General features: G+C 33.8%; 1 protein-coding gene across 9 annotated transcripts in view; it reads right to left on the bottom strand.

The window, feature by feature from the left end:
• The window catches only part of ANKS1B (ankyrin repeat and sterile alpha motif domain containing 1B), a 1,201,009-nt gene that overhangs the window by 957,995 nt on the left and 230,659 nt on the right, over positions 1-12,355 (bottom strand). For all 9 annotated transcript variants that reach the window (XM_079141356.1, XM_079141354.1, XM_079141351.1 and 6 more), the window contains exons 5-6: positions 3,985-4,060; positions 2,262-2,363 (exon numbers count right to left, since the gene is read on the bottom strand). In XM_079141356.1, coding sequence (XP_078997482.1) covers positions 2,262-2,363; positions 3,985-4,060 — 178 coding nt within the window. The remainder of the gene's footprint in view (positions 1-2,261; positions 2,364-3,984; positions 4,061-12,355) is intronic.

Here is a 12,355-nt window from a genome sequence, read left to right on the forward strand (position 1 = left end):
TTTTGTCTACTATAAGTTGGATGTATGTTGATAGCAAACACATTCCTCTAATCATCTAATCCCTACAAAACTATGACATATACATTGTTACTATCTCAGTTTTAAGGATGATAACTAAACTAAAAGAGGATTATTAACTTGTCCCTGTTCATACAGCTAACAAATGGTAGACTCAGAAAGACATGGGATATTAAAACATTTCACATTTCTCTTAATCATGAAGAAAAGAGCACTGAACACAGAGATAAATGTCAACTAATATTCAGCCTCAATGTCAAAGGACAGTTCATCAATGACATAAAATGAAAGACTATTTTTAAGAGGTCAAAACTGGAGTTTTAGCTGAAATTCTAGATTTTTTAATGTTGACAGCTGATTACATTTTTATGGAAACATAATTGTGGGCCCAAAATGTGTAATCTAAACAAAACATATCTGGTATATCCCAAAAGTATTCAGCCCACAAGTGACAAGTTCATAGTTTCCTTATGAAGGATAAAATTCACAGATCTCTTTTCAATGCAATCTTTTGCCTGTATTCAAAAGGATCTTATTTCTTCAAAATCCAGTGAAGAAAGTTGTACTTGATGCCAGCCAGTGGTATCCTCACACTATTCAAAAGCTTCTACCAAAGGACAATTCTACTGGACAAATTCTACTAGAAAAAGAAGCAACCTTTGGAATTCTGATTTCAAAATTTCTGAACCATGTGGCAATTATGTAAACTGAATGACAATTTTATAAGGCAGTAACTTTATCTATAAATTTTACTATAAACTGATTTTTTTAAAAATTTTTGTAGTTGTAGATGGACAGCATGCCTTTATTTTATTTGTTTCATTTTTAGGTGGTGCTCAGGATCGAACTCATGCCTTACACATGCTAAAAAAGCCTCAGTTTTGTTGTGTTTTGTTATGTACAAGCTTTGGTTTTGTTTTGTTCATAAGTTCAACTAGAAGTAAAAGTCCAAAATGAAACACAAGTACCTAGAGGAAGAAATGGATAAAAATATGTGTGCCACTTTTATTTCTTAGTTTTCAATCAACTTGATTTTAACTTGAATTTATATGAAAAGTCATGCTTGGTTTCGCTGATTCATTTCTGTATGCATTTAACTTGAAACTAATTTCTTTATTGACAAGAAAACTGTGGGGATAAATTTAAACTTCCATGAAAGGTTTTGGAAACAGAAAAGAGACTATCATGACATTTACTGTTTTTTAAGAATTTTTTTTGATATATTTAGTTGTTGATGGACCTTCATTGTCATTCATTTATTTATATGTGGTTCTGAGAATCGAACCCAGTGCCTCACACATGCTAGGCAAGCACTCCAACACTGAGCTACAACCCCAGTCCCCCATTTACTCTTTATACCCCTCTTTGGCCTTTGTTGACTCCTGTTTTCGCATGTCCCCTGTCCTACTTGGCTTTACATCATTTATCTCCCTGCTGAACACAGTAGAAGCTAACGAAAAAGGACAAAAAGAACATCTGGATTTTTAATGTTACATGCTACATGCCACACTTAATTACCAAGCAAAAGAGAAAGCATTTAAATCTAAAGTTTTCATAAAATTTTAGATCAAATAGAGAAGTATACAATTCTGCAGTTGAAACAAATAGTATCTAGATGATAGTCAAATCTTCAAGAGACCCGAAGACTGGAACTTACTACAAATGTACTAAAATGACCTTTATCAAAAACAGAGGTTAGCAAAACTGAATTACCTTGTACTACTGGATAAGGAAGGAAATAATCCAGATTCCCTGAGTTAAATATAATTTTTGTTGTTGTTAATCCAGCATTTATGTACTAGCTCTGCCATTTAGCATAGGACACTTGAGTTTAAGCAAAACAATCTCTCAAGGCTTCTATTTCCTTCATGTGCAAAAAGGACTGCTTCACAGTCATAGAAATTGGACAAAATGATGAAAAAAATCTCTAAAATATTCACATGTAAGATAATATTTAACCATCCCTTTATATAGCCTATTAATTTCAAGTTCATCACTGAATATTTATTATATGTTTTAAAGAGATTTAATAACAAATAGTAAATAAATACTTCAACATTATTTAATACCAAGTACCTAGAAAACAGAAACAAAACATTTAAAAAGTATTATTACTTAGTTTAAAAATCTATTATGGATAAAGCAAATAAGTTCATTCAAAAGTAAATTCAAAAAACCTGAAACCATGAGTTTTATTTTAATCTTGAATTTAAAGCAAACTGTCCATCATTCGGTACTTTTACCTTGTAAGAGTGTTGCAATCTGGAGAGATTTCTGAGATGGATGTTCTTTCAGAATGTCTAAGACAGTTCTACCTAAGCTATCCTTTATGTTAGCATCAATTCCTGAAAAAAAAAAAAAAAAAAAAAAGGAAAACCCACCAGATATATATCAATGAAGTGTCCTCACCATCGACATATAACTGTTATAATTTCAAACATATATTGACCAAGCACTAAAGGTAATTTTAAACAAATTAAATTATATACACAAAAAGATTAAGTTACCAAAATTAGGACATTTTTTTTTTGCAGTGCTAGGGATCGAACCCAGGGCCTTGTGCTTGCAAGGCAAGCACTCGACCGACTGAGCTATCTCCCCAGCCCATGAATTTATTCTTGAAGGCTTAAGACTGCTTTTCAGGATCCTATGATTTCTTTTGGGTGATAATTACCTAGTACATTATCAAACTCAAAAATATTGATTTATAATGTCGATTCCTAAAGTACAATGGTCATGTGATTCACTCTGTATCATATGGTACAAATGTTTAATAAATAATAATCATATATTATGTGAATATAAGGAGACTCTTAGAATTCTTGATTATACAGAATTTTTAAAAGATGATTATTTTGAACAAGTGTCCAAATTCTTTTTCTTCAATTACAAAGCCAAATACTTTCTGATATTTGTTTATGCCAGATTATGTTCAGTGTCAGTCACACCATTTACCTGAACAAACTTCTTGAACTATGTGACCAAAATACAGTAATTAAATATTTTAGTTCTGAAATTATTAATATTTAATAGCTTACAGTATCCCAAAAGAAATCTGTGAGCTCTTCAAACACCTAACTGCAAACAAATTCAATTTAAAGGATCTGATCCCAGATGTTAGTTCAACATAAGATTATTAAGTATTTGCTTAAATGTGTGTTCAGATGTGTGACCAGAACTTATTTGAGTGTCTCAATTTATTATATCACTACACTGCATATCAAAGTTAACTATACGTGAAATGTTAACTTTGTACAAAAGCACACAGTATAATAGTTGATCAATTTTTTTCATTTTTATATTTTTTACAGAGGAAAATAAACATGTGATAGTCCATAATATGAATGACTCACATCAAAGATTAAGTATGAATTTGTACTTATATTTTTTTATTCTTAAAAATGTCTGACCTCAATTCCAATTTTATTTCATCTGTATCAGAATATACATATGAAGATGAAAAAGCTTACTTTGCTGTTCCTTCAAAGCACTGCCTCTAAAAGGTTTCCTTTAAAATAAGTCACTATAACCAACAAACAATAGTTACTCAGTTGATGAAGTAACTAGAAGAAAAATTTTCCTTAAGGAAAGGGAACTCAAATCTCTGTTTACCATAGTTCATAAATAAAAACCTAAGGAAAATATTGTATTCAACAAACCAAATAATTATTATAATTTCTCAGAGATCAATTCCTTCTTCTAGAAAACATAGATCTCTGTGTTAGTTTCTCTAGTACATTTAAATGCAACTTAAATGTATAAAATAATTTCCAAGAGCTTTTTAACTAAAGCATCTATTGAAGAAAAGTACACATATCAAATTTTATCTAAACACTGAGGATTAATTCTACATCCCTGCAATTTGAAGAAAAGAATAATTATGAAGAAAACTGTCACTTTCCTTTGTCCATTCCTGAAATAGAAACAATATTTGGCAGGATAGTCTCCATGAACCAGAACAGCTACCTGTTTCTAACAAAATTCGCACGACGTCCACCTTTCCAAACAAAGCTGCTTCATGAAGGGCACTACCTTTTTCTGTCTGAAAAAAAGAAAACATAGTTGCATTTAGAATGCTTAGACATTTTAAAATTGTGTCATTTTAGGTATTCATGCATATTTTCTGTAAGCTCAGCACTCCCTGACTGAAAGGTAGTATGAAATAAAGAAGAATTACTAGAAACCAAATCCAAAGACTTAGGTTTGGAAATCATCTCATCACATTTGACCTTGTTATATTAAAAAGCAACTCACCCTCGCTTAGGCTCTATTGTACACAAGTATAAAATAAAGGTAAGCAATGCCTATTGTACAAGGCTTTTGTGAGTATCCAATGAGTTCACTCAATCACCATGCATCTATAAACACACCAGTTACATGCCAAGCACAGCTGAAGGATGTTCTGAAGTATGGAATTATCATCTTGGCCCTCTTATATCCATATTCTATTTGAAGAGACAGATGCACAAGTAAATATTTATGATACATGAAATCTAAACATTTAAAGTGGTTTACAAAATTGGGATAATGATCTCCATGCCTTCCTTTCCAGCCTCTCCCAAACCTCATACCCTATCCTCCCAGCATACTGAACTTAGGCATATTAGTGTCATTCTCTGTTTTCTTTCCCAAGGCTCTCAAATGCTTAGCCCTCTGGATCTGGACATCACCCAAACCACTAGTATGAATCCAGGGGGTTAGCACTGGAACAGGTATTTGTTCTAGGGAATCTGCCAACTCATGTGAACCCCAGCCTATTTTTTAATGCTATATTTCAATTTTAATTTTATTCTTTTTTCAATAGTTAACTTGGAATTTCCTCTTTGACTCATTATTTAACATTATGCTGTTTAGTTTTCAAATATTTGATGACTTTGTTGTTATCCCTTAATTATTGATTTATACTTTAATTTCATCCAGGTCAGAAAACACATTACAGTGGGGAGGGGGTAAGGCAAGAATGGAGGAAAGATGGATTGTGCAGAGGAAAATGAGAAGTGGGGAGGGGGTGGGGGGAAGGAAAGATAATAGAATGAGACAAACATCATTACCCTATGTACATGTATGATTACACAAACTGTGACTCTACTTCATTTACAATCAGAGAAATGAAAATTGTACCCCATTTGTGTACAAAGAATCAAAAAATAATAAAATTTTTTAAAAATTAAAAAAAAAATACAGCCTATTTTTAACCAGTCACTCAAGGTGGGAGTGTAAGAGTGTGGGAGACAAAGTTTGAATTCCAAGCAAACTAGGAGGCTGTTAACAGAAATCTCTGAGAAACTCTTAAAACCTCCAGGAGAAAAAAAAAAAAAAAAAAAAAAAAAAAAACCTTGGTGAAAATGAAATTTTAAAGATGCACAGAGGGGGAAGGTAGGAATGTCTACCTAGGTCTTAGTTCTAAGTGAAAGAGGGAAAGAAATAAATACCTGCTCCCCACAAGAATTCCTACACAAGAGAGAGCCTACAGAGTGGGAGAAAATCTTTGCATCTCATACTTCAGATAGAGCACTGATTTCCAGAATATATAAAGAACTCAAAAAACTCTACACCAAGAATACAAATAACCCAATCAACAAATGGGCTAAGGAAATGAACAGACACTTCACAGAAGATCGACAAGCAATCAACAAACATATGAAAAAATGTTCACCATCTTTAGTGATAAAAGAAATGCAAATCAAAACTACACTAAGATTCCATCTCACCCCAATTAGAATGGCGATTATCAAGAACACAAGCAACAATAGGTGTTGGAGAGGATGTGGGGAAAAAGGTACACTCATACATTGCTGGTGGGACTGCAAATTAGTGCAGCCACTCTGGAAAGCAGTGTGGAGATTCCTTAAGAACTTGGAATGGACCTACCATTTGACCCAGCTATCCCACTCCTCGGCCTATACCCAAAGGACTTAAAATCAGCACACTACAGAGATACAGCCACATCAATGTTCATAGCGGCTCAATTCACCATAGCCAGACTATGGAACCAACCTAGATGCCCTTCAATTGATGAATGGATAAAGAAACTGTGGTATATATATATACAATGGAATATTACTCAGCTATAAAGAATAATATAATTATGGCATTTGCAAGCAAATGGATGAAATTGGAGAATATCATGTTAAGTGAGATAAGCCAATCTCAAAAATCCAAAAGAGAAATGATCTCACTGATAAGCGGATGATGACACTTAATGGGGGATGGGAGTGGGACAAGAATGGAGGAAGGAGGGACTGTATAAAGGGAAAAGAGAGGTGGGAGGGGTGGGGGGGAAGGAAAAAAATAATGGAATGAATCAAACATTATTACTCTATGTAAATTTATGAATATGCAAATGGTATGCTGTTACTCCATGTACAAACAGAAACAACATGTATCCCATTTGTTTACAATAAAAATAAATTAAAAAAAAAAGAATTCCTACACACATTTCAATACTCATACAGAGAATTTGGGGCAAAAACATACAATTTCTATGATCCTCAGATTGTAAACCAAAATGTAAAATAACATGGTCTAAGATTTGTAGTTTCAATGGCAGATATAAATACTTAGCAGAAGATATAAATCCTCTCTAAAAATGTGAACGTTATTCTCAGGTCTCCAAGAGTTCCAATAGATAAAGCTCTGAGAAAAACAAATTAAAAATCACTAAATAAAAAAAAAAAGGAAACAAGCCACCATGAGTAAGAATTAGCAGAAACAAAGAAAAGTAAATAAAAATGCTGAGGAATAAAACCCACAAAAACTTCACATACTGGAATGATCAACAACAGTGGAATGATCAGCAACAGAATATAAAATACATATAATCAATATGACAAAAGAACTAGAAGCTATAAAATATGACTAAAGAATAAGAGGACAATAAAATTTGACCAGATGTGAAAATTAACCAAATAGTATTTCTATAAATTGAAAATATAACATTTAAAATAGATTAGTTTAATAATAGACAAGATACAGCTCAAGAAAAGGGGGCTGAAATTGATATGTTTAAGTATATAATGCAATACAAAGTAACAAGAGAAAGAAATGTGAAAGACAGGATAGAATAAGAAGATAAAGAGAAAATGATAAAGACAAGTAATAGTCAATGGCTAAGAACTTTTCATATTGATAATTCACTAATAATTCTAGGAATACTAAGATAAATGAAAAGAATACAGCTCAGATATGTCACAGTGAAACTGCAAAGCACACAGCACAGTGAAACTACAAAACACCTAAGACAAAGATAACATGTTAAAAAAAACACTAGGAGAAAAAACTCTGTCTAAAAATAAATAATAAGTAGACCTACAGCTGACTTTTCAACAAAAACAATAAAGAAAAAAAGTATAATATCTTCATGTGAAAAGAGAAAAATCACTGTCAATCTAGCATCCTACTTCCAGACGAATTATCTTCCAAGATTGAGGGTAAAATAGCATTTTATGCACATTAAAAATGAATGGTAGTTATGCAACTTTAGTAAGAGAATTTCTATAGAATTTAAGTAAGGAAAAAGATTGGCAATCCAAAAAGTAATGATGAGTAAAGGGAATAATTAACTTAAGACAAAGTCTAAACAAACTATTATAATAAAGTCTATTTTTTGCACTAATTTGGTTTCCCAGGTACTTGGATACAGCCAAATGTGCGATGGAGAAACTGAAATGTACTATTCTAGAATGAATCTCCACCATAAATTAAAAATTCTCTTTCTGGAAAAGGTAGATGTAAAAGATCTCAGTTCCAATGGAAGCTTGGCTTTTAGTACCTAACCATTGGGAAAATCACTTAATATTTCTGAAAATCTATAAATCCTATGAACTCTTTACTATTATTGTTTTAAACTGCTATTTATTCCAAATAGTTTAGAGTTTTAATATGTCAAACCTATGGATTTTTTAAAACATAGATTAAGTTCCATAAGAATTTCATTCCTTCACCAGAAATTTAAAATGTGTAAGAATATTTTTCTAAGGTGTTTATACATGTGTGTGTGTGTGTGTGCTCACACGTGCACATGCATGTGTGGGTATGTGTGTGGAAATAATACTCAAATAGGTGAACCCAAATCTTCACAACTCCTAAGATTTTTGTCCTATTTTTCTTGTGGATCAAATTTTTCCATTTTATTTGAATCAACCACTTGAAATAAACATAATTTCTAAAACAGACAATCAAACAGTTGAAAATATTTCAAAATTTACCTAGAAACCAGATATAAAATGTTCATAACATCTTAGTAACTTTTAGGACAAAAATACCTCTCTGAACACCATTAGTGATAAAAATAAGCAACTGAGAAGAACTGAAATGATACATATGTTAACATCAATAACTGAATTGCTGATGAGAGTAAAAGAAATTCTTTCATTGATTGGAAATGTCTATGAAAGTCTAGCCCCTGCAGCACCAAAGCTGAGAAAACAAGATGAGTGGCAGGAAAGAGGAAGAGAAGAGGAGATGATCATGCTTGTATCTCTGAGTTTTAGCTTCCTTTCTGGTTATGGTCTTAGGTAATCCTGTGACTTTTAAGGAAGCAAAATTCCACATTTAAAGAGATGTTTGTTATATTTTATTCAGAATCTCCACGTGTTTAAAATTATTTTTAGGTTATCCATCCACCAAAATGCCAAAACAGCAGACAAAAAAAGATATGAAGATGTCAGAGCTTGGCTATACCAGTTCCCCTTTCAATTTTAACATTCCAACTGTCACCCTCCTAGAAGCCTGCAAAAGAGAATCACCCAATAAAGGAAGACAATTCTTGATTAAAGGAGAAAATACAGAGAACGATGATGGCAAGATATAAATTGCAATTGCGGTAATGATCAGTAGAGAAAATAGCACAGGGAACATAAAAACTATGAGAAACGAAGACCCTCAACTCTCGTAATAATTAATAACCAGTGAATAAAGAAAACCTTGATGGAGATAAAGGAAGACAACTGTAGACTGGTACTTAACTCAGGACTGAAAATCCCTGGTACCCTGGCTAGTACCAATTAGCCATCGGACCATCTCTTGGGATAAAAGAACCCCAGAGATAATAACATCCTATTTGATATTAACATAAACAAACAGGATGTCTGAATGAGTTGAAAGGCAGCACTTTTTTATTTGGGGGATGTCCTGCATTAGCTAGACTACATCTAGAGCACTATTATTCAACTGTGGGAATTAAACTTTTACAGGACTATTAACAGACAAGAATGCAGCCAGAGAAGAGGGAACCAAATGAGAAAGGACCTAGAAAAACATGTGAAGAACAGCTGATGGCAATAAGAATGTTTAGGAAAAATGGCAACAGAGGAATGTGACATGTCCAAATAATTCAAAAATAACATTCCTCCCATTTGAAAGGGAATAGATCTCTCCTATTTAATTAGAGACTTCAAAGCTTCTGTTTTACCTGTCCACTTTTCCTTCACTTCTGTCTCAAAGGAAGCATCTTTTCTCCCCATTAAAGCTAATCCTCCACTTGTGCTCTTTATTCTATCACTTTGTTTCTTCTTGAAGTTTGTTCATCAGGTATCTTCACATTTCCTTTGCATCTTCAATTTCGGTCTCTTCACTGGTTCTTTTCATTCTCCATAAACATACACAACTCTCCACTATCCAAAAACAAAACAAAGAAACCAAAACAGACTTGCTGTGGATCTGCTCTCACTTCAAGTTCCTATCCCAAGTTTCACTTTTCTTTATACCACATTTTATAGTCATCTTCCTTCTTGTGGCACAATTTTTGTCTAATTTTGATACTTCTATATCCTCTGACACATATTAAGTAATGCCTGGCACATTGCAAGTACTCAATAAATACATGGTGAATAGATGATGATATGAAATTACTGTCTTGGCATTCCTCTTCTGCTTCTTCACAGACCTTTTTCTCCATGAACTCCCTGAATAGTCTTTACTCAGCTTCTTTTCTCCTTCTCCATTCTCTTTTTTGTATACCCATCTTTTCCATGGCTTTGTCTCTCAATTCTCTGGACCTAGTCCCTTAGAGGGGTTTAACTGAGGCTAGTTAGCCTCATTCAAGTAGTATATTCAAAGAGAAACCTTCCCTGGTCCTTAGATCTCAATTACAAACAAACTGAAAACCAGCTGATTTCTTTATAGTACTTAATGCAATTTCAAATTTTATGTTTGTATGTGTTTATTTTCCATCATTCCATCAGTGGACCATGTTTCCTTCTATGAGGGCAGGAAACAAATTTTCTTATTCTTATAGAGTAGTGCCTAATAGCCTGGCCTGAGAATGGTGGAGAGGATAAGGTATCTTTATAGGGAAAACCATTTTAGATGAAAGTGAAATAAAGAGAGTTGCTGGGGTGAGGAGATAGGCCAGGGAAGTCCTCCCTTTTAAGGTGATATATGAGCAACACCTGAAGAAAACAGAAGTAGTAGTCATGTGGGTTAGTAAGGCAAAGGCCTTGAGATAGGAGTACATACATAGTGTATTCCAACAAGGTTAAGGTGGCCACTCTGGCTAACGCTAAGTGAAAGAGAGGCAAACAATAGAAAGAGGAAACTTTATATAGATAGTGGTACCAAGACACATTTGGCCTGTGTCAGTCACAGTAAGGACTCTAGTTTTTGCTCTGAGTGAAATGGAAAACCAAAGGAGTTTTTTGAGCAGAAAAGTGGAATAACAGACATAATTTAATGGAATCACTTCTGACTGTTATGTTGAAAATAGACTAAAGAGAATCTATTATGGACTGAACAACTGTGTCTCCCCCAAAAGCCATATATTAAACACCTCACCCTCCAGTGTGATTAGATTTGAACACATAGCCTTCACAGAAAATAGGATTAAATTAGGTCAAAAGGGTCGTGCCCTAATTCAATAGGACTGGTGTCCTTATAAGAGGAGGAGAAATCGGCAAGTTTTCTCTCAATTTGTATACAGAAGAAAGGACATATAGATACACCAAGAAGGCAGATGTCCCTTTATTTATTGTTTTTAGATACACATAACACTACTGTATTCTGACATATTTTACATACATGGGATTCAACCCATTACAATGGGGATCACCCATTCTTGTGAACATGATGTGGAGTTATACTGGTCGTGTATTCATACATGAGTTTAGGAAAGTCATGTCTGATTCATTCTACAATCTTTCCTATTCCCATTCCTCCTCCCTTCCCTTCATTCCTTTTGTCTAATCCAATGAACTTCTGTACTTCCCCTCCCTACCTGCCCTTGTTAAGGGCTAGCATCCACATATCAAAGAGAACATTTGACCTTTGGTTTTTGGGGGACTGACTTATTTCACTTAGTATGATATTCTCCAGTTCCACCCATTTACCAGCAAATTCCATAATTTCATTCTTATTTGCAGCTGAGTCATATTCCATTGTGTGTATACATCACATTTTCTTTATCCATTCATCTGTTGAAGGGCACCTAAGTTGGTTTCATAGCTTGGCTATTGTGAAGTGAGCTGCTCTAAATATAGATGTTGTTGCAAAACAGTAGAATGCTGATTTTAAGTCCTTTGTGTATAAGCTAAGGAGTGGCATAACTGGGTCAAATGGTGGTTCCATTCCAGATTTTCTGAGGAATCTCCTAACGGCTTTCCAGAGTGGTTGCACCAATTTGCAATCCCACCAACAATGTATGAATGTACCTTTTTCCCCACATCCTCACTAACATTTATTGTTACTTGTATTCCTGATAATTGCCATTCTCATTGGAGTGAAATGGAATCTTAGTGCAGTTTTAATTTGCATTTCTCTAATTGCTAGAGATGTTGGAACATTTTTTCATATATTTTTTGACCATTTCTATTTTTTCTTCTGTGAAGTACCTGTTCAGTTCCTTTGCCCATTTATCGATGGGGTTTTTTGGTATTTTTGGTGTTAAGTTTTCGAGTTCTTTTTATATCCTGGAGATTAATGCTCTGAGGTGCCAGTGGTAAAGATTTTCTTCCATTCTATAGGCTCTGCTCATGTTCTTGATTGTTTTCTTTGCTGAGAAGCTTTTTAGTTTGATTATACCCCATTTATTGATTCTTCCTTTTACTTCTTGTGCTTTAGGAGTCTTATTGAGGAAGCCTGTTCCTGAGCCAATATCATGGAGAGTTGGACCCATTGTTCTTCTAGTAGGCACAGGGTCTCTGGTCTAATGCCAACGTCCTTGATCCACTTTGAGTTGACTTTTGGGTAGGGTGATATATAAGGTTTTAATTTCAATCTCCTACATATGGATTTCCAGGTTTCTTAGCACCATTTGTTGAAGAGGCTATCCTTTCTCCAATGTATGTTTATGGCACCTTTGTCTACTATGAGATAACTATATTTATGTGGGTGTGTCTCTGTG

This window comes from Sciurus vulgaris (genome assembly GCF_902686455.1).
Source record: "Sciurus vulgaris genome assembly, chromosome: 5".
NCBI classification, from domain to species: Eukaryota; Metazoa; Chordata; class Mammalia; order Rodentia; family Sciuridae; genus Sciurus; species Sciurus vulgaris.